The 23964-nt window shown below is 43.9% G+C and overlaps 1 protein-coding gene across 1 annotated transcript; it reads left to right on the top strand.

The window, feature by feature from the left end:
- Positions 1 to 882: 882 nt before the first annotated feature.
- Positions 883 to 23517, top strand: LOC135535696 (integrin alpha-X-like). The gene is given in 28 exon segments (XM_064962132.1): positions 883 to 1033; positions 1245 to 1375; positions 1656 to 1798; positions 1929 to 2082; positions 6440 to 6575; positions 6797 to 6873; positions 7126 to 7174; positions 7177 to 7248; positions 7390 to 7532; positions 12813 to 12953; positions 13156 to 13353; positions 13476 to 13606; positions 13760 to 13914; positions 14430 to 14596; positions 14797 to 14919; positions 15200 to 15270; positions 15388 to 15529; positions 15940 to 16038; positions 16383 to 16462; positions 16694 to 16771; positions 16875 to 16953; positions 20376 to 20483; positions 20580 to 20621; positions 20742 to 20867; positions 22276 to 22389; positions 22488 to 22517; positions 22627 to 22737; positions 22833 to 23517. Coding segments are annotated over 28 exon segments (3261 nt in total). The 5' UTR covers positions 883 to 897; the 3' UTR covers positions 23058 to 23517.
- Positions 23518 to 23964: the final 447 nt, after the last annotated feature.

Below are 23964 nucleotides of genomic sequence, written 5' to 3'. Positions count from 1 at the left end.
CTAAAATTAGGTCAATTGTACAGACCAAGGCGATGTACAAGAGTGAGTTTTACGTTACACTATTAGATAAAATACTTTGGTTAACAGATTCCCATTGCTTGCCTCATTTTGTATTTTATTTCAAAAACATTGTTTGGAATAATAAATTGGCAGGCTCTGTAATCATATCTTTGTCTTTCCTCCTCTCTCTTTCACTCTTCTTCCTATCCAGTCTTCCTCCTCTCCTTCCTCTCCACTCTCTAACAGAAAACATTATGCTAATGTTATCCATGAAAATGTCAGAATATATTTTCACACTAATTATTATAATGCCAAACCATTTCAACTGTAATCTACAAATAAATATTCTCAGAATGAATTGTGCACACATTTAATCGAATCATATTTTCAAAATAGCCCGTCCACTGCATGTTTACATGTGAACGTTTTTTAACCTTGCTACCATGACAGTAGCTAGCGATCCTAGCAAGATAACTTAGTCGACATAGCTAATGTTAGCTAGCATAACCTATTTAAAACATTATAGAGCAGATCATCTATCTATATAATGAATTTAGACATTATAAAATCACTCGCTAGTATCTCAAACGATTGTAACTTACCTGGCTTGAAAAGACGTTTGTGGTGATGTTGTGGATTCACTTGACACTTGTTAGGTTCTGGCCGAGTTTTCCACAGCAGTTTTCTCTAAAACTAGAGCAAGTAGTTAGTAGAAGAGTGAATGAAGCTGCTATAGCGAGCAGCCCGCTCTGCTGGACAAAACAAGCACAACGCAATTGAGACGTCAACCAGTAGGCTCTGCTGCCCGGTCTTTCTTGCCACGTCAAAAATATTATTTCACTTTGCAGTCTGTTTTTAATGCACTGTTACAGGGACGTCTGGTCACCCTAATTTACAATGGCGTTTCTCCTCATTCAGGCCTGCAGCCCTGGCCTGGCACACGAGTGTGATGGGAACTCCTATCTGAACAGTATCTGTTATCAGTTCAACAGCCAGCTCCAGATCACCTCGAACTTCACACCTGCCTTCCAAGGTATAACAGTGAAACGTGAACACATTTGTAGATAACATAACCTAAGATTTTTTGGTATGTATTGACTGTTTATTCATGTCATGCTAAATTATATTATCATTAGGTTACAAAATATTAATTGTGAATGATAAGATCTGGATTCCTGAATATGTGAAGAATGTTGTGAGTGTTATCCATCATATACATTTATGGAATTCACTTTCTCTTCCAGAATGTACTAAGAAAATAGTGGACCTCGTTTTCCTCTTTGACGGATCAGCAAGCATGACAACGGAAGAATTTGATAAGAACAAAGGTTTCATAAACAATATCATGACAACCCTAAAAAACTCCTCAATTAAGGTATTCATCCCTTTTAAAGCTCATAACTTAAAACATGTTTGTGAGGTTGCTGAACATACATCTGTTTATCTACACTCTTAGAAGTAAAGGTGCCTAGAAGAACCTTTTGGGTCCCACAACAGAATAGCCTTTCCAGTTCAAACAGGTTCCTTGAGGATCTTCAGGGTTCCTCGAGTCACCACTAATTCTAAGAGTGTATGTGCTATACACCCATGTTGCTGCATGGAAAGTATGGTATGAAATCAATATTAGTCATCTCTTCCTCTTTTGTAAACGACAGTTCGCAGCGGTTCAGTTCTCAACAAACACCAGGACAGTTTTCAACTTCAGAGACTACCAAGAGGGGAGAGCCTTGACTAAACTTTGGAAAGAAGAGCACATGGCTCATATAACCAACACACATAAGGCAATAGACTTTGTCTTGTAGGTCCCAGTTGATAATTATTAATCCGTTTTACTTTCAAAGTTCTGACCGACTACTCCGAATCTGATCAAAGGGGATTGTGGTGTAAGAAAGATAGCTTGATCTGTTGTTTGAATACATCTATTTCAGGAAAAACATTTTTGAAAACCAAGCTGCCGGCGCCACCGCAGATGCAACTAAAGTACTGGTCATAATAACAGATGGAAATCCCAGCGATACTGATAAAAGGCTCAACTCTATCAAAAGAAGTGATGAGAAAAACATCATCCGCTTTGTCATCGGGGTAAGTCCTATAATATCTATAATACCCCCTACACAACACCACACAATTGTATGACTTAATTCCATTACAACTGTTCATTCTCGTGCTAGTTAGCTAATGCTAAAGAAGCAGTATTTTTATCTTCTCGATTTACCATAAATTGTTGTGTGATAATTAGGAGTACAGCAACACCTTCCATCCCTGGATTGAGGTACATTTTCAAATTGTTTCACTTGAAGTTCACCGAGGTGCAAATATATTGGCATATGGCCGTTTCGACTAGTTGATCACCAGTGTATACCAGTGTTAGTGCTTTTAATGTATGATTTCAATGTATGCTGCTTACATTCATGTGTGTTTCCCAAATATTACACTAGTTGGGAGTTTTTTAAAGCTGCAATGTATGTACCTTTTTGAACCACCTGACCAATTTCACATAGAAATGTGTGTTATAGATCTGTCATTCTCATTGAATCTAAGAAGAGGTAGCTCTGGTAGATGTCTTCTATGTGCGCTATTTCAATGCTCCCCGTTTTTAAGTTTCGATTTTGCATCTTTTACTTTCAATTTTGTACACCAGCCTCAAACAGCTGAAAATACAATATTTTTGATCATGGAAAATATATTTTACAGCGGTTTGGATGGTACAATGATTCTCCACACTTGCTGTTTTGTTCACAAACTGAAATTAAGCGAACTATTAGAAGTTCAGCAACTAGAAAATGGCAGAGTGATTTCTGCATCGTGCATCTTTAACCTGTTAGAATCCTTTAACATTGTGCTACATGCTACAGGGCCTACACACAACAAAGGCCATACTCTTGATCTTGTGCTGTCCTATGGTCTGAATATTGATAACTTGGAAACTGTTGATGTGTGTGTCTCTGACCATATCAGTATTGCTTTTAAAATGCTTCCCCCCCACCTAAAAATGTGTCTGTTCCCACTCCCTCACCCATCAATACCTCCACAACTGCTAGTAAATTTACAAATGCTTTTTAATCCTCTACTAAGGATCCTGTTCTGTGTCATCACACTGATGAATTGCTGAACAGGTTCAATTACATAATGTATGTCAGGCTACGTTAGACTCAGTGGCACCAGTTAAAACCAAGAATAAACTGTCTGCCAGAGTCCCATCTTGGTTAGAGGACCACACTCGTGCCTCGAACACTCGAATAGCGAATGGAGGCCACTTTCTCGCTTGTAAATATTTGACTGGCATTGGTCAAACTACTCCGGTTATTTCACTGCGTGACAGTTGATATGTCGCCCAAACTCTGTATGCCATGGGCTCTCCAAACGTGTCAGCTACCGAGTGCTTAATCTGGGAAACCAAGTGAAATATGTTAGGGAACATCGATAGTAACATGTTTCACAACTATTCAAAATCAAATACAAATGTGCTATAATTGTAGGCTAACTCTGAATTTGCTTCATTAGGCTAGACCAATTATGTAGCAATCTTAAATTAGTGGGTTTTTTCAAATGTTTTTCTGCCATGTGTAAAATGCGGTAGTCTATGTATTGTATACATTGCCTTTGGAAAGTATTCAGACCCCTTGACTTTTTCCACATTTTGATATGTTACACCAAAAATGATTAAATCAAAAAAAATCCTCAGCAATATACACACAATACCCCATAATGACAAAGCGAAAACAGGTTTTTAGAAATGTTTGCAGATGTGTGTGTAATGTGCATATATATATATATATATATATATAGAAATATCTCAAGGATGATCAGTGAAAACAGGATGCACCTGAGCTCAATTTCGAGTCTCATAACCCTTTGCTATGAGACTCGAAATTGAGCTCAGGTGCATCCTGTTTTCACTGATCATCCTTGAGATGTTTCTACAACTTGATTGGAGTCCACCTGTGGTAAATTCAATTGATTGGACATGGAAGAACCTTCCAGAAGGACAACCATCTCTGTATCACTCACCCAATCAGGCCTTTATGGTAGTTTGGCCAGATGGAAGCCACTCATCAGTAAAATGCACATGACAGCCCCCTGGAGTTTGCCAAAAGAAAAACAAGGTTCTCTGGTCTGATGAAGCAAGATTGAACTATTTGGCCTGAATGCCAAGTGTCACGTCTGGAGGAAACCTGGCACCATCTCTACGGTGAAGCATGGTGGTGACAGCATCATGCCGTGGGGATGTTTTTCAGCGTCAGGGACTGGGAGACTAGTCGAGATCAAGGCAAAGATGAACAGAGAAAAGTACAGAGAGATCCTTGACGAAAACCTGCTCCAGATTGCTCAGGACCTCAGACTGTGGTGAAGGTTCACCTTCCAACAGGACAATGACCCTAAGCACACAGCCCAGGCAACGCAGGAGTTGCTACGGGTCATGTCTCTGAATATGCTTGAGTGGCTAAGCCAGAGACCAAACTTGAAAATAGACCTGAAAATAGCTGTGCAGAGACGCTCCCCATCCAACCTGACAGAGCTTGAGCGGATCTGCGAGAAGAAGGGGAGAAACTCGACAAATACAGGTGTGACAAGCTTGTAGCATCATACCCAAGAAGACTCAAGGCTGTAATTGCTCCCAAAGGGTTTTCAACAAAGTAAAGGGTCTGAATACTTATCTAAATGTGACATCAGATTTGTATTTTATCTACAATTTCTAAAAACCTGTTTTTGCTTTGTCATTATGGGGAATTGGGTGTAGGCTGATGAGGGGGAAAAACAATTTGTATCAATTTTAGAATAAGGTTGTAATGTAACATTGTGGAAGGTCAAGGGGTCTGAATACTTTCCAAAGGCATTATAACAACGGCACAGTCGTTATTCACTTTTCTTAGGGGGGGGCTTGAGCTCATATATAGGTCTATGCATAAGCTCTAATATGCATATGGGTGTTTTCAATTAATCATCACCTTGGAAAGCGCTGTCCATTTCATTGTGTTAGGCTTTGCAACAACATCGAGAACAACTATGTTGTCCACTCAGTTTCAACCTGTTGTATCCCACTAGTGTGTGATCTGTACTGAATGGGGGCTGCGCTCAATGAGGTGTGGGCGGTGCTACCCAATGTTGTACAATGTAGGCTAAGTGTTTGATGTGATTTTTGATTGCATTTGCATGGATGTCAGAGTGGTTAGAGGGACAATACAGCTCTGAGTAGCAGGCCATTAGCCACCTGATGATCATTAGCGAGTTGGGTAATACTAAAGCATGTCCAGAGTGCACAAGAGGACATTACCGTGACTCAGCAGTCACATAGAATTTGACTGCGGTCATGACTCAAGAGTGCCTGTGTGGCAGTAATACGGTCACCGAAACAGCCCTATAGTGACCTTCTTTCTCTTGGCTGCTGATACTAGTGAATGTTCTATTCTAGTTATTTTGGATCATAACATCCTTGTTGAACGGCTGGAGAGGTGGGTGGGAATCTATGACGTTGCCCTCGACAGGTTTAGGTCATATCTATGTGGCAGACATTTCTCAGTGAGCATGGTTGGTTCAATACCAACCCCAGCAACTATTCAATACGGCATCCCTCAGGGGTCAATTCTGGGCCCCCCTGTCAAGTCTTCCCCTTGGTGATATCACCCGCAATCATAACATTCCGTTTCACTGCTATGCAGATCACACACAGCTTTATTTACAAATCAGACCCAGTGACCAAGCTAGCGTAGCTTCCCTTCACAAGTTTCTTGTTGACATCAAATATTAGATGTTTGAAAATTTATCCAGCTCAATGATAAGAAATCTGAAGTTATTTTATTTGGCCCCCACCGAACCACGAGTTGCATGTAAAGAAGGTTGTCCAGACCTGCTTTTATGATATCATCTAAGAAATACAGCGCCCTCCGTAATTATTGGGATAGTGAAGCACTTCTTTTTCTTTTGGCTCTATACTCCAAAAGTTTGTATTTGAAATGAAACAGTTACTATGAGGTTAAAGTACAGACTATTAGATTTTATTTGAGGGTATTTGTGTAAATATTGTTTGTACCATTTAGAAATGACAACACATTAGTTCCTATATTTCAGGGCACCTAAAGTATTGGGACAACTGGATTCTGATTAGTCAGGTGTGTTCCATCACATCATTTTTGCATTTTTATTTCACCTATATTTAACTTGGCAAGTCAGTTAAGAACAAATTCGTATTTACAGTGATGGCCTACACCGGCCAAACTCGGAAGACACTGAGCCAATTGTGCGTCGCCCTATGGGACTCCCAATCATGGCCAGTTGTGATACAGTCTGGATTTGAACCAGGTTGTCTGTTGTGACACCTCTAGCACTGAGATGCAGTGTCTTAGACCACTGTGATGTGGATGTTTAAATATCATTCATTTTGAAAAGGAAATTAAACATCACTATAATTCCTGCACTCAAGTGGTATATTTCTTGGTAGGTCAAGAACGTTGATTTGAGGAAACTCAAGTCCCTGGCATCAGAGCCAAAAGAAAACAACACTTTCCTCATCCAGGACTACAACGGACTAAAAGGAATCCTAGACAACTTTCAAAAAAAGATCTTCAACATTGAAGGTACAACTCTGGATTCAGATAAACTCTTCGTACTACTTACTTATTTTTCAGCAAAGTCCCTGTCAACTGAAAGTTGTTATTCATAAAAAAAACAAGGTGACACTACTGGTCACTTCCTGAAATATACTGGTATTTATTTCTGGTGATAACACCTTACTCAAAACAGTCCACAGTAGAAGTATCAATGTATCGCTACTAATATCAGTGTTTGTATGTTCTAGGTTCCAAGACTGCTCTGGCTGGAAACTTGACTAAAGAAATGTCTCAGAGTGGGTTCAGTGCTGTCTACGTTAACAAGGTGAGTTACACAATAGTATGTCCAGCATGTTTTGTCATCTTAAATGATAATTTGTAATATGTATAAATTGTTTTAAAATGTTAACTACAATGCTTGTACATTGTACTACAAATCCTTGTAAATGCTTAAATACGCATTTATAAATGTAATGACCACCTTGGCAACTAGTTTATAGACAAAGGTATATAGTTAATGAATGCTTATTAATAAAAATTTCATACAATATGACTCAATGTTTTATTTCCTCTACAGGACACCTTGGTTCTGGGCTCAGTGGGATCAAACAACTGGCGTGGATCTCTTTTGAGACTGAGGGTCTGAGATCAGAGGAAAGGGAAATTCAGGACCCCACATTGGACAAAGATTCCTATATGGGTAATGGAACATGAAGCTCAAGAATTGATATTGCTCAAATGTGAATTTGAACAAACACTATTTTCAAGGCTCTGTTGTTCAGATGTTTCAGCGAAGGGAGTGTAGTTACAATGGGCCTACATTTCTTCATTTTTATTACAGGATACTCTGTAGCTGTTGGGAAGAAGAATGAGAACCTTCTATATTTTACCGGAGCACCAAGATCTGAACACATGGGACGGATCCTACTTTTTAACAAGGTTAACAACAACTGGACTGTGGCACAAAGCTTGCCTGGAGAACAGGTTGGTAACATTAGCTATTTCTGCAAGCAGTGTGGTATATCAAATCAAGTTATACAATAGGGACAGCATGAAACTAGCTTTTGGGGTTACTTCAAAGGTTGAATGAATCCTCCGATATAAAGAGGAACACATGTAACGGCGTTCGTCTGTAGAAGGAGAAGCGGACCAAAATGCAGCGTGGTGGTTATTCATGTTTTTTTAATGAAAATAGGACTAGACATGAAATAACTGAATGTACAAAACAACAGACGCAACATGAAAAAACTATACAGCCTATCTGGTGACTACAAACACAGAGACAGGAACAATCACCCACGAAATACTCAAAGAATATGGCTGCCTAAATATGGTTCCCAATCAGAGACCGATAATCACCTGACTCTGATTGAGAACCGCCTCAGGCAGCCATAGACTATGCTATACACCCCCAAGACAAAACACACCACAAAAAACCCATGTCACACCCTGGCCTGACCAAATAAATGGAGACAAACATAATTTATTTCGACCAGGACGTGACAGAACCCCCCTAAGGTGCGGACTCCCGGACGCACATCAAAACAATAGGGAGGGTCCGGGTGGGCGTCTGTCCATGGTGGCGGCTCTGGCGCGGGACGTGGACCCCACTTTATCAATGTCTTAGTCCCCCCTCCTCGCGTCCTAGGATAGTCCACCCTCGCCGCCGACCATGGCCTAGTAGTCCTCACCCAGAACCCCACTGGACTGAGGGGCAGCTCGGGACTGAGGGGCAGCTCGGGACTGAGGGGAAGCTCGGGACTGAGGGGAAGCTCGGGACTGAGGGGAAGCTCGGCACTGAGGGGAAGCACGGCACTGAGGGGAAGCTCAGCACTGAGGGGAAGCTCGGCACTGAGAGGAAGCCCGGCACTGAGAGGAAGCCCAGCACTGAGAGGAAGCTCAGGCAGGTAGTTGGATCCGGCAGATCCTGGCTGGCTGGCGGTTCTGGCAGATCCTGGCTGTCTGGCGGATCTGGAAGAGTCTGGTTGACTGGAAGAGTCTGGGTGACTGACAGATCTGGAAGAGTCTGGCTGACTGGCGGATCCTGGCAGACTGACGGATCTGGCTGCTCCATGCTGACTGGCGGCTCTGGCTGCTCCATGTAGACAGACAGCTCTGGCGGCTTCTTGCAGACTGGCAGCTCTGGCGGCTCCTTGCAGACTGGCAGCTCCTTGCAGACTGGCAGCTCCTTGCAGACTGGCAGCTCCTTGCAGACTGGCAGCTCTTTGCAGACTGGCAGCTCTGGCGGCTCCTTGCAGACTGGCAGCTCCTTGCAGACTGGCAGCTCCTTGCAGACTGACAGCTCCTTGCAGACTGACAGCTCCTTGCAGACTGACAGCTCTGGCTGCTCCATGCAGACTGACAGCTCTGGCTGCTCCATGTAGACTGACAGCTCTGGCTGCTCCATGCAGAATGGCAGCTCTGGCTGCGCTGAACAGGCAGGAGACTCCGGCAGCGCAGGAGAGGAGGAAGGCTCTGGCTGCGCTAAACAGGCGGGAGACTCCAGCAGCACTGTAGAGGAGGAAGGCTCTGGCTGCGCTGAACAGGCGGGAGACTCCGGCAGCGCAGGAGAGGAGAAAGGCTCCGGCAGCGCTGGAGAGGCGAGAGGCTCCAGCAGCGCAGGAGAGGAGGAAGGCTCGGGCAGCGCTGAACAGGCGGGAGACTCCGGCAGCGCAGGAGAGGAGAAAGGCTCCAGTAGCGCTGGAGAGGTGAGGCGCACTGTAGGCCTGATGCGTGGTGCTGGCACTGGTGGTACTGGGCCGAGGACACGCACAGGAAGCCTGGTGCGGAGAGCTGCCACCGGAGGACTGATGTGGGAGGTGGCACTGGATAGACCGGACCGTGCAGGCGCACTGGAGCTCTTGAGCACCGGGGCTGCCCAACCTTACCTGGCTTGATGCCCACTCTAGCCCGGCCAATACGAGGAGCTGGTATGTACCGCACCAGGCTATGCACCCGCACTGGAGACACCGTGCGCTCCACAGCATAACACGGTGCCTGCCCGGTCTCTTTAGCCCCCCGGTAAGCACAGGAAGTATGCGCAGGTCTCCTACCTGGCGTAGCCATACTCCCTGTGAGCCCCCCCAATACATTTTTGGGGCTGACTCTCGGGCTTCCTGTCGCGCCGCCGTGCTTGCTTCGCCATCTCCATTCTCCTATAACCCTCTTCGCACTGCTCCAGTGAATCCCAGGCGGGCTCCGGTACTCTCCCTGGGTCGACCGCCCACCTGTCTATTTCCTCCCAAGTAGTGTAGTCCCGATATTGTTGCTCCTGCTGCCGCTGTTGCTTCTCCTCATACCAGCGCCTCTCAGCTCTCGCCGCCTCCAGTTCTCCAGGCTGATCCCATGGTCCTTCTCCAAACAATTCGTCCTCCCATGTCCATTCCTCTCTTTGTTGCTCCTGCCTGTTACCACGCCGCTTGGTCCTGTTGTGGTGGGTGATTCTGTAATGGCGTTCGTCTGTAGAAGGAGAAGCGGACCAAAATGCAGCGTGGTGGTTACTCATGTTTTTTAATGAAAATAGGACTAGACATGAAATAACTGAATGTACAAAACAACAGACAGGCTGTAAAAACTATACAGCCATCTGGTGACTACAAACACAGAGACAGGAACAATCACCCACGAAATACTCAAAGAATATGGCTGCCTAAATATGGTTCCCAATCAGAGACCGATAATCACCTGACTCTGATTGAGAACCGCCTCAGGCAGCCATAGACTATGCTATACACCCCCAAGACAAAACACACCACAAAAAACCCATGTCACACCCTGGCCTGACCAAATAAATGGAGACAAACATAATTTATTTCGACCAGGACGTGACAGAACCCCCCCCCCCTAAGGTGCGGACTCCCGGACGCACATCAAAACAATAGGGAGGGTCCGGGTGGGCGTCTGTCCATGGTGGCGGCTCTGGCGCGGGACGTGGACCCCACTTTATCAATGTCTTAGTCCCCCCTCCTCGCGTCCTAGGATAGTCCACCCTCGCCGCCGACCATGGCCTAGTAGTCCTCACCCAGAACCCCACTGGACTGAGGGGCAGCTCGGGACTGAGGGGCAGCTCGGGACTGAGGGGAAGCTCGGGACTGAGGGGAAGCTGGGACTGAGGGGAAGCTCGGCACTGAGGGGAAGCACGGCACTGAGGGGAAGCTCAGCACTGAGGGGAAGCTCGGCACTGAGAGGAAGCCCGGCACTGAGAGGAAGCCCAGCACTGAGAGGAAGCTCAGGCAGGTAGTTGGATCCGGCAGATCCTGGCTGGCTGGCGGTTCTGGCAGATCCTGGCTGTCTGGCGGATCTGGAAGAGTCTGGTTGACTGGAAGAGTCTGGGTGACTGACAGATCTGGAAGAGTCTGGCTGACTGGCGGATCCTGGCAGACTGACGGATCTGGCTGCTCCATGCTGATTGGCGGCTCTGGCTGCTCCATGTAGACAGACAGCTCTGGCGGCTTCTTGCAGACTGGCAGCTCTGGCGGCTCCTTGCAGACTGGCAGCTCCTTGCAGACTGGCAGCTCCTTGCAGACTGGCAGCTCCTTGCAGACTGGCAGCTCTTTGCAGACTGGCAGCTCTGGCGGCTCCTTGCAGACTGGCAGCTCCTTGCAGACTGGCAGCTCCTTGCAGACTGACAGCTCCTTGCAGACTGACAGCTCCTTGCAGACTGACAGCTCTGGCTGCTCCATGCAGACTGACAGCTCTGGCTGCTCCATGTAGACTGACAGCTCTGGCTGCTCCATGCAGAATGGCAGCTCTGGCTGCGCTGAACAGGCAGGAGACTCCGGCAGCGCAGGAGAGGAGGAAGGCTCTGGCTGCGCTAAACAGGCGGGAGACTCCAGCAGCACTGTAGAGGAGGAAGGCTCTGGCTGCGCTGAACAGGCGGGAGACTCCGGCAGCGCAGGAGAGGAGAAAGGCTCCGGCAGCGCTGGAGAGGCGAGAGGCTCCAGCAGCGCAGGAGAGGAGGAAGGCTCGGGCAGCGCTGAACAGGCGGGAGACTCCGGCAGCGCAGGAGAGGAGAAAGGCTCCAGTAGCGCTGGAGAGGTGAGGCGCACTGTAGGCCTGATGCGTGGTGCTGGCACTGGTGGTACTGGGCCGAGGACACGCACAGGAAGCCTGGTGCGGAGAGCTGCCACCGGAGGACTGATGTGTGGAGGTGGCACTGGATAGACCGGACCGTGCAGGCGCACTGGAGCTCTTGAGCACCGGGGCTGCCCAACCTTACCTGGCTTGATGCCCACTCTAGCCCGGCCAATACGAGGAGCTGGTATGTACCGCACCAGGCTATGCACCCGCACTGGAGACACCGTGCGCTCCACAGCATAACACGGTGCCTGCCCGGTCTCTTTAGCCCCCCGGTAAGCACAGGAAGTATGCGCAGGTCTCCTACCTGGCGTAGCCATACTCCCTGTGAGCCCCCCCAATACATTTTTGGGGCTGACTCTCGGGCTTCCTGTCGCGCCGCCGTGCTTGCTTCGCCATCTCCATTCTCCTATAACCCTCTTCGCACTGCTCCAGTGAATCCCAGGCGGGCTCCGGTACTCTCCCTGGGTCGACCGCCCACCTGTCTATTTCCTCCCAAGTAGTGTAGTCCCGATATTGTTGCTCCTGCTGCCGCTGTTGCTTCTCCTCATACCAGCGCCTCTCAGCTCTCGCCGCCTCCAGTTCTCCAGGCTGATCCCATGGTCCTTCTCCAAACAATTCGTCCTCCCATGTCCATTCCTCTCTTTGTTGCTCCTGCCTGTTACCACGCCGCTTGGTCCTGTTGTGGTGGGTGATTCTGTAATGGCGTTCGTCTGTAGAAGGAGAAGCGGACCAAAATGCAGCGTGGTGGTTACTCATGTTTTTTAATGAAAATAGGACGAGACATGAAATAACTGAATGTACAAAACAACAGACAGGCTGTATATTTTTTTCACATTCCATCTGGTGACTCCAAACACAGAGACAGGAACAATCACCCACGAAATACTCAAAGAATATGGCTGCCTAAATATGGTTCCCAATCAGAGACAACGATAATCACCTGACTCTGATTGAGAACCGCCTCAGGCAGCCATAGACTATACACCCTCAAGACAAAACACACCACAAAAAACCCATGTCACACCCTGGCCTGACCAAATAAATGAAGACAAACATAATATATTTCGACCAGGGCGTGACAACACATGATGTCACTTTTTATGTTTACTTATGAGTTCCATTCAAGACCAAAGGACTTAAAACATTTCAAATTTTTTGAATGAATTTAAGTTTTGATTTTCTCAGATGGGCTCCTACTTCGGTGCAGAGCTGTGTTCTGTGGACATAGACTCAGACGGCAACACAGACTTCCTCCTGGTGGGTGCACCAATGTTTCACCAACTTCCGAGAGAGGGCAGGATCTACGTCTACACACTGACTGATAAGGTGGGCTGAACTGTGAACCTCTGAACAACAGATTCAAATGCTGCATTTGTGGTTGAATATGTCCATCAGGGACAAGGTGATCTGGAAGCCGAAATATATTCATTTGGATATACATATCCATCATCTTCAATAATAATGCACAAAAAGACAGTGTAATATGGATTTTTCTTCATGTGATCTCTCCTCGCCCTTCCGTTATTAGCTGGAACTGAGGATGGAGATGAATGTTTCAGTGCCATCTCAGGGTAGATTCGGCTCCTCCATCTGCTCTCTCACAGACCTGAATGGAGATGGGCTGAAGGATGTAGCTGTGGGCGCTCCACTTGAGGACGATCACAGGGGGGCCGTGTACATCTACCTGGGTGAAAAGCTAAAGGGGATCCGCCCTGAATTCAGCCAGGTGAGGCAGACGAAGATGGAAATCATTCAAAACGGCCCTTCACGATCAAAGAAAACAGACATCCCTCCTGGGATATCAATATCAATGGCTTTTCATTAAATGTGTATGTCTTCTTATTGCAGCGCATCTCAGCTGTGATGATGAGATCTAAGCTCCAGTTCTTTGGCCAGACAATTGATGGGAAAATGGACCTGGGTGAGGATGGACTGACTGATATCGTAGTAGGAGCGCGTGGTGCAGTTGTTGTCTTGAGGTACGAGTCCAAAAAATGATAAGAAAAGACAGTTGTTTAACCAGTAACAATATCTGCACTGAACGGGGGCTGCGCTCAATGAGATGTGGGCGGAGCTACCCAACATCGTACAATGTAGGCTAACATCCCAATCTTTATCTCGATCGCTCACAGGTCCAGACCGGTCCTCAGCGTCTCTGCTCATCTCCACTTCTATCCCGCGGAGATCAGCACTGATAGATTTGACTGTCTGGCAAAAGAGATCATTTCCCCCATGATCACGTTAACAGCCTGCTTTAACATGGCAGAGGCAACAAAGAGTAAAGCTGGTAAGAACTCTCAGAACTTTAGGAACACTGATGGCTTTGTGCTTTCCAACAGAAATTAAGTCATGATCTGAGACCACATAATTGTGGCCTTGGTGGTCCAGGTCGGAGCCTCGGTGAATAGCTAAATCACTGACCACAATAAGTGTGTCTTGGTCTCTTCCCAGTCTGAAGACCAGTGGAGGCTGTTGAGGGGAGTACGGCTCATAATAATGTCTGGAACAGAGCAAATGGAATGGCATCAAACACACAGAAACCATGTGTTTGATACCATTCCACCTATTCCGCTCCAGCCATTACCACAAGCCCGTCCTCCCCAATTAAGTGCCACCACCCTGTGGTGAAGATGAAGTCCAATTGTATCGAAAGGTTGGGCCTTGGTCTGGATCTGGGTCACAAGAGATAAGGTCTTGACTCCATCTCTGCTTTCTAATGCTGTCCGTCAGCAGGCAACCATGAGGTTCTGAACTTCTCTCCCTGATAAGGAGGCCATTTCAGACTCTTGTGTACTTTTCCAGAGGTGCTGAGTGCAGGGATGAACGTCTCCTACTCGCTGGATGTGGATCCAGTGAGACAGAGGAGCCGAGCCTTTTACAGTGACACGAACAAAGGGGCCAGAAGACTTCTCTCTACAGTGGAGCTGAGAAAGGAGCGGACTTGCTTCAACCACTCAGTCTACATGACAGTATGATCAATGACAAACTGTAGCTATGCAACAATACAACAACTATAATGTCTCTCGTAAGGAGGGGATTTAATGAATAACATTAAGTTGTTAGGTTGTTGAATTCTTATTGTGTGTTGATTTTATTCAGTGATGAGAAGAATGAAGGTTTTTCAGGACTATGGATAGGGAAATTAATGGCACATTTTATTTTCTTCCAGCAATGCGTGATCGACACATTATCGCCCATAATCATCCAACTACTTTTTTCTCAATCTGAAAGCCAACAAGAGGGTCTTACTGCCATTCTGAATACTGACAGTCCTACACAGGCTGTGGTCGAGGTACGAGGATACATTCTGGGTCTGACTAAAACCTGTTCACTTACAATGATCATCAGTACTAGCAATGACTGTGGACTGAGTACTGTCATTTATCCAAATACCTGTGAAAACAGGTAATTATTTACCTTTATTTAACCAGGCAAGTCAGTTAAGAACAAATTCTTATTTTCAATGACGGCCTAGGAACAGTGGGTTAACTGCCTGTTCAGGGGCAGAACGACAGATTTGTACCTTGTCAGCTCGGGGGTTTGAACTTGCAACCACCTTGAATTCTTCACAGGTGCCCTTTGAAAAGAACTGCAAAGAAAATGAAACCTGTGTGGCAGAGCTTGAGGTGGACTTCAACTTTATGTGAGTATCTGATAAACAGAGGCAACATAAAGTAACTTGTTTGTAGCTGTAATAATTACTGACTGCTCAAAAAAAGCATGTAATCTCTGACTGTATGTATTTTGTCTCTCTTTTCAGCACATCAACTTTATTAGTGGTGGACCAGAGTTACTTCAACGTGACTATAAGACTGTCCAATCACGGGGATGACTCATTCAACACCAGTCTAACTCTTCTCTACCCTCCTGGCCTCTCATTCTCCATGATGCATCTTCTGAAGGTAATACCGACATCTATTATATAATTCATTCTGATGTTTTCTTCTTGCTCTCATCTAAAACATTGTTATTGAAACCTGGAGACCTAAAACATGTTCAGCCAATCAAGGGTTTGATGATTAGTTTAATCAGGGGTGTTCCTCCTGGGCTGGAACAAAAGTTTCCTTGCTCATCTTGTGGGTCTGCAGAACCAGGATAGAAGACCGTTGATTTAAACATCAGTTTTCCGCCAAACATTTAAATGTACACTACATGTGCTAATTATTCATAAAATGTAGCAACATATTAAGTGTTGTATTGATTAATTCTTTAAACTTTAACATGCTTATTCGTTTATTATAGATTATGTCAGTGACTCAGATGTACAAACCGGAATTATTTACACACTTGACGTATTGTCTGTATTCCATAGTCTACAAGGAGAACGGTGTTCAGCTGTGGTGGTCTGGAAGGTGAAATGGACAGAACTACATGCAGTGTCAGCCTCCCTGTCTACCGTAGTAAAACCACAGTGAGTGATTACTTAGATATACCCGTAAATAATGCTGTGAATCCACTGGTAAATCTTTTAAAATGTTGTCCTTAGATGATAGACTCAGAGCTAACAGCAGTAACAAAGCAGTAACTCAATGTCATTAAAACAGTTTTGATCTTTGAGTGATATATGCCTTGTGAGGAAAAAATTCAATTGAATCAATTTTGAATTCAGGCTGTATCAAAATGTTGAATACGTCAAGAGGTCTGAGTACTTTATGAAGGCATGCCTTGCACTTTTTTTCCACTTTCCCAGTTTTTATGATCTCATTTCAGATCGTCTTAATTTTTTCTTCTTAACTATGCCATCTTCCTTCTCAGGCAGTGTTCACCAGTAAATTCCATATTTTGAATACGTACGACTGGAAGGACACAATGGAGATGACCGTCATCGGACTGAGGTAATAATCTGCTTCCAGTGTGAACATGTTAGAGCAGTAGCTCGGCGAGAGATTAGAGTCAGTCCAGGAAACGCCCTTCATTTCCCCATGCAGTCGAAGTTTTGAACAAAACATTGCTTAAAACTAACTTGTTTTATACAACCTCAATACCTTCTACTCAATTAGCTGAAGGACTTCGTAGCATTCCATTTATGTACACAAAAAATGAATTAGCCTTTTCTTTATTTACAGTGACAACGGAAACTCAACCAATAGTTCCCTTACCAGGACCATCCCTGTTCAATTTGCAGTTGACCTGGTAGCAAAAGCGTAAGTCTTCACAAGACTATACTTGACATTTTGTTTGAGAATGACTCCATCAAGTTAATTGAATATAATCAAGGTGACTTATATCTTTTTGTTGTTGTTGAAGCCTTCCCCAAGACTCCACCACTTACATGAACTGTACTCTGGAGGATACATCACCTAAAAGACTGGTGAATGTATATGAGGTAAACAATCAACTGCTATTGCTGTGACTGACATTAAAAAGTGTGATTCACACGATGTGGGGGTAATGTTCTGTGTTTTAAACCAAACATACTTTATTGTTACTCAAAACATTTACATACATTCAATAATAAGATATTGTGAATTATCTGATTAATATAATAGTTTGATGAGTAATGCAAGATAAGGAAACATTAAGTGAATGAGAGAGTATAGAAAACAGTAAATACATATGAGGTGAGTAATGCCAGATATGTAAACATTATTAAGTGACTAAGATACCGTAGAATAGTATAGAATACAGTAAATACATATGAGATGAGTAATGCCAGATATGTAAACCTTATTAAGTGACTAAGATACCGTAGAATAGTATAGAATACAGTATATACAAAGGAGATGAGTAATGCCAGATATGTAAACCATATTAAGTGACTAAGATACCGTAGAATAGTATAGAATACAGTATATACAAAGGAGATGAGTAATGCCAGATATGTAAACCTTATTAAAGTGACTAGTGTTCCATTCCTTAAAGTGGCCAGTGATTTCTTTATACGGACTCGGGAGAGGCGAAGGTCGAGAGCCATGCGTCCTCCGAAACACAACCCAACCAAGCTGCACTGCTTCTTGACACAATGCCTATCCAACCCGGAAGCCAGCCGCACCAATGTGTCGGAGGAAACACCGTACACCTGGCGACCGTGTCAGCGTGCACTGCACCCGGCCCGCCATAGGAGTCGCTAGTGCGCGATGAGACTAGGATATACCTGCCGGCCAAGCCCTCCCCTAACCCGGACGACGCTGGGCTAATTGTGCGCCACCCCATGGGTCTCCCCGTCGCGGCTAAAGTGGCCAGGGATTTCTAGTATATGCCTTTAGGCCTCTAATGTGCTAGTGATGGCTGTTTAACAGTCTGATTGCCTTGAGATAAAAGCTGTTTTTCAGTCTCTCGGTCCCAGCTTTGATACACCTGTACTGACCTCGCCCATGTTGACTCCAATGCTTCCCACAGTTGTGTCACGTTAGCTGGATGTCCTTTGTGTGGTGGACCATTCTTGATACACTCGGGAACCTGTGGTGCGTGAAACTCAGCAGCGTTGCAATTCTTGACACAAGCCGGTGCGCCTGACACCTACTACCATACCCAGTTCAAAGACACTTAGATTTTTTGTCTTGCCCATTCACTCTCTGAATGGCATATACACAATCCATATCTCAGTTGTTTCAAGGCTTAAAAATATTTTAACCTGTCCCCTCCTCTCCATCTACACCTATTGAAGTGGATTTAACAAGAGACCAGGGATAAGCCTTCACCTGGTCAGTCTATATCATGGAAAGAGCAGGCGTTCTTAATGTTTTGTACACTCAGTGTGTATAAAGTTTGTATGTGAAAAGTGATTTTAAGATGGATACGTTAGGATTTTCTGGACTCGCATCACTCGCACCACAGAGGGATGCTTGCGGTGCTCATGACAGCAAATGCGCAGATACACCGCAGGATACAGATACACCATTAAAGGGATACCGCAAGATTCTTGTTCTACTTACCCAGAGTCGGATGAACTTGTGGAAATAATTTATTTCTCTGCGTGCAGTACAAAGGAAGTTAGTGGTCGTTTTGCGAGCCAATGCTAACTAGCGTTAGCTATCGCAATGACTGGAAGTCTATAGGTATAGTAGCATAGCTCTCTCACAGTATCCCTTTAAAGGAGTTTACATGTTCCAATAATTTGAAAAGATTGCAAATAAGATGTTTTAATAGGTTTACGCTTACTTCGCTCATGAGCGTACGCCGATTTAAGATAATCAGAGAAAGGTGTTTACATGGCTAATGCTAAACTGCGTATTGCCATAATCAGTTTAATATTGAATTATTTGTGTGCATATAAATATATTCTCAGTCCACAGGAGGTTGGTGGAACCTTAATTGGGGAGGACAGGCTCGTGGTAATGGCTGAAGAGGAATCAGTGGAATGATATAAAATACGTCCAACACCAGTGGTGTGCCTGGGGCCTGGGCCTTCAGTGAAGTCCTACACAGTCCCACCCGAATTAATCCACCTCTTATTACCATCATTATCATGCCATGGCTCTAGACACTATACATTTAGACAGAAACGCACTATAAAACCAGGTGTTGCGTCACTTTGAAATTGACATTTTTATTCATAGAATTACAGGGGAAGAGTACAATACCTTTTCATTGTGCAGCTCCCATTGCCCTGCGCGCTTGTTCGTTGAGCTGTAGATCCACTCGGGTGTCCCCAAAAGTTTTCAAAAGCACCATTGCTTGTAAGTGCCCAGCCGTGTCTCATTGCTGCCATGGTTAGACAACTCAAGTTTGCAAAGCCAGTGTGGCTCCAAACACCAAATCTATCACTCGCAAATAATAGGCATTCCCAGCAGTACAGTTTGCAGTGCTTCTCGGAGCCTATGAGCCATTGATAGCGCTCGTAGTTGGAACTTTGAAAGTGGCGAATGAACCCCTTTCCCGCCTGTGACAGGCTTTGTAGCGTCGGCGTCGGGCGAACTCTCCTGACAATGTCTAACTTTTCTTGAAAGGTTTGTCTTGAGAATGGCGTTATAATTTTATCCTCGACCAAATCGATATCTTCTCCTCCTTCCGCCATTGTGGGTTAAAAAAACAGCTTAGTAGTACGCAAATTAATTAGTTTATCAAATTCAGTTTCCTAGTTCTGAGGTTTGCATATACCTGCCCATATAGGACCTGCCTCTCAATATTGGTAATCCAATCAAAAGACGTGCACACACTACGCCTGCTGGCTGGCTCCAGTCGCCTGCTAGCTGGCTCCTGTGTAACACTGGAGCCAGCCAGTAGGCGTACAATAGCCAACTCTAAAGCTGATTGGTTGACACTAAATTTTAATTTCCATTCACTTTAAGCTACAAGCGCCCGCACTGTTGATTCTGAAGGCCTGAGGGCAGATTTTAGACCCCTGGCAACACATGATGGCTGAATATGATTGGATAAAAGATCTAACATAAAGACGAGCCCTCCAAATCTCAACCTGGGGCTGGAAGCAGTGCAACCAAGAGGAATTCTATGAAATGAAGAGTATACCACTTACTCTGGGGAATAATTTAATACATATTTGTGGGAAAATATATTCCAAAAAAAATTATATTCTGATGATGTTTAGGCCAGCAGAGAAGGCCTTGCTGGCCCTGACGGCCCACCACTGTCCAACACGTTTGATGCCATTCCATTTGCTCCATTCCAGCCATTATGAGCCATCCTCCCCTCAGCAGCCTCCACTGCCTCTGTCGCCCTCAGCTTCCTCATTTGGGGGTTTAAGTATATGTTTTGTTACACGTTCTGTGACAAATGCCTTTGTATAAAATCTCAATATAAATGTCATTGTTAGGTTGATTGATTGATTGAATGTGTCATTGTTTACAGGTGGAGAACTTGGGATTTAAGTCTGTACCCATCACAGTCACCTTCACTTTCCCAACTAAGCTTGAGCACAAATTTGAAATGAAGGACTACCAAATATCTGTCTTACAGGTAAATTGTTCACATTGCTTACAAAAATGCTGCCATTTTACTGCCACAATTTATTTCAATAGGAAACAGCCTAATACAAGTTTATTTTCTTTGAAGAACCATACTCAATGTGGAAAGATAATCAATTCAACAACAGAGGTGAGTATTCAAATATGCCACTCACTCTTGACATTGTTGGTAACCTATTCAATCAGATTACAACTCAGTATAGAAATCATGTTACTGAAACACACATTTTGCTTCTGACTGTGTTTACAGTACTGCTCTCCAGAAAAATACTGCAAGTCCATCGAGTGTGAAAGTTTCCTTTTGGAGAAGTTTTTGACAGTTACATTTGTGCTGTCTGGAAATGTTTCCTTCAAGGACCTCGATCAACATGCAAGGGTCTGTATTAAGCCAACTTGAACAAATGATGGTACAGAGTAACAACATGCTAATAATCAATGAGACTTTGGGACAGCAAACATCCCTCTTTAAATCTTTGTCATGCTTATTATTCATTAGCACGCTACACCATTTAAAACGTGCAGAGTGGTCAGGATCAGTGTGCTTACATACAACTTATTATACTTTTATATTAGTATATATTAGTATATATGAAGTATATATTAAACTTTTTAAAGTTTAACAAAACTTTTGTCGGCTTTTGAATGGTCGTCAATGGGCAAAATTGTAGAGCAATAGTTCATAAACTTGAAGCCCATGCAAAAGACCAGAGACATGACCACGGAAGTATAACGTAGGAACGTGTCACTTGCTTGGCTTATTAACTGCCATAGAACTTTCAAAGTAATTGCACTGGGTGAACACATTCTAAGCATGTGTGATATGGTGCGTCTCGGTGAGAGGTGTAGGAGTCAGGCGCAGGAAAGCAGGGATTTTTTGAGAAGCGTGTTTAATGTAGAGATCTGTACACATAGTCCACCAATACAAAATTGGCCCAGATGAATGTCCAAACAACGCTCTCGAAGGAATGCAAACTCGTGTCAGTACACGGAGGAAAAACCACAGTTCCGACACCACATACGTCAATGCGAAAACAATAAACAGCATAGAATACTGAACGCTAATACCCACAAACTTAATCCTGCACGAATTAAGGCAGGTAACAGGTGTCCTATATACCCACAGAAATCAAAGCAATTGAAACCAGGTGTGAAAAGGAACACAGACAAAACAACCAGAAAAAGAAAAAGGGATCGGTAGCGGCTCGTAAACTGGTGACGCCGAGCGCCGCCCGAACAGGGAGAGGAGTTACCTTCGGTAGAAGTCGTGACAGCATGAGACAATGAGTAAACGGTGACTGACAAATCAGCTACGTTCCCAACAACCTAGACAAAAACTTAGAGGGTATGACTACTTGGTCTCTCTGCTTTTCAAATCTAAAATCAGAACAGAAATATCTTCTACCTATCAAATGATGCAGCTTTGTTAGTTACTGCATCGACTACATTTTCTGTCAACTTTTACAATCGGAAATTTTGACCACTTTCCGAGCATTTTATACGACAACTTAGACATAACATATGGGTCTACTTCTCTGCTATTCAAATCTGAAATCAGACAGTAACCACAACTATTTTCGTCAAAACTTTTCTAAACAATTGCCGTTTTGACCACTTTCCCAACAAGTTAGACAAAAACGTAGAGCTTCATCTAACTTCTCTGCTATTTAAATCTGAATTCAGAACACTTCTTCTACTACCACAAAATACTTTTAAAAAACTGAAGCAAGTAACACAATTTTACTTAATATAAAATTACCACCTACTAACAATATCTCACTCTACAGAGCTTGTCATTGCCAAAGAAATTCACTGGGGAGAGAGAAACAGTCAATTTCATCAGTTTTGTCAAACTCAGCTATGACAAAAAACGATATGTCCAGACAGTGAGTGACCCAAGGGTAAGTTTCCTGTCAAAAACCTAAAACAAAAATACAAATATTTATTGAGCAAATATTCACAAAAGCATCAATTTTGTATGTATTTATTTGCTCATTAGGATAACTCTTCAAGCTTCCACCAAACACAGGTAATTCCATTTGTGGAATTAAACTGATTAAACTGATTCACTGTATTAGAATTGTTTTAAAAAATGCTTGTTCCATCGTCACTCATTGTCTCAAGATGTATTCCTCCAGATTGATGTTCAGGCTGAGCTCATCATTCCTCCCCATAGAAACCTGATAATAGGGACAGGAGTTGGAGTAGGACTCTTCCTCCTGATCATCATCACAATGTCCATGTATATGGTGAGTGTCAAAGCTGCGACAGAAACTTTACCTGTGCATTGTAAGGACCAACACTTTGATTCACATTCTTCACATTGTTTTTCCATTCTACTCAGCTGGGATGTTTCAAGAGAAAAAGGCCTGTTGATAATGCACAGGAAGATGAGAAAGAAGGGGAACAGCGTGAACAAGAGCTACAGCCTGAGAGTGGAGCAGTGGAGTCAAATCTTCTCCTTGACGAAAGTCAAACAGAAAACAATGGCTTCCCCATTAGTGAGGTGGTAGGGGAGGGACCAAAAGAGAAACAGGATGTGTCAGTCAGAAGCAGGCTAATGGAGTAGAGAAACTCTTTTCATGCCACTTCCATATGGAAGGGACTTTTTAATAGCAGGTTAGGAGAACTTACGCAGCAGGTTAAGATAATTAATGCAGCAGGTCAGAGAAAGGAGTAGAGGTCCAAGCAAAAAAAACTTAGATATAGAATAATTGTTTGATTAATTAATATAGCTTCTGACCTGACCACAGAATCACACATATCACTCAATATGTGATTAAGTCTGAAATACCTTTTTGAAAATAGATGTTTCATGGACATTTATGTTTGATAAAACATGACCAAAGTGATTCAGTATTATACATACTATATATACTGTTTCAATGTTTATGTCAAGGTAAAAATGTATGACTTTGTATGATTGCTGTAATGTCAGTAATTTAAATGATTATGGTCTTGCTAAAGAAATGTACATTATACTGTGAGATGTACACTATATAAATATATACAAAAGTATGTGCACACCCTTTCAAATGAGTGGATTCTGCTATTTCAGCATCACCTGTTGCTGACAGGTGTATGAAATTGAGCACACAGCCATGCAATCTCCATAGACAAACATTGGCAGTAGAATGGCCTTACTGAAGAGCTCAGTAGTGCATAGCCATAACATGATGCAGTCACCACCATTTCTTGAAAATACGGCGAGTGGTTGTCAGTTATGTGTTGTGTTAGATTTTTAGCAGTATTTATTTTGCAGTGCCTTATTTCAAGCAGAATGCATGTTTGGGAAAGTATTTATTCTGTACAGGCTCCCTTCTTTTCAGTCTGTCATTCAGATTAGTATTTCGGAGTAACTACAATATTGTTGATCCATCCTCAATTCTCTCATATCACAACCATTAATAACTCTAACTGTTTTAAAATCACCATTGCCCTCGTGATGAAATCCCTGAGCAGTTTCCTTACTCTCC

Source organism: Oncorhynchus masou, unplaced genomic scaffold (genome assembly GCF_036934945.1).
Source record: "Oncorhynchus masou masou isolate Uvic2021 unplaced genomic scaffold, UVic_Omas_1.1 unplaced_scaffold_5007, whole genome shotgun sequence".
In the NCBI taxonomy this organism is placed as follows: Eukaryota; Metazoa; Chordata; class Actinopteri; order Salmoniformes; family Salmonidae; genus Oncorhynchus; species Oncorhynchus masou.
The sequence above is the reverse complement of the archived record's forward strand: the minus strand, read 5'-3'. Positions and strand labels throughout refer to the sequence as shown.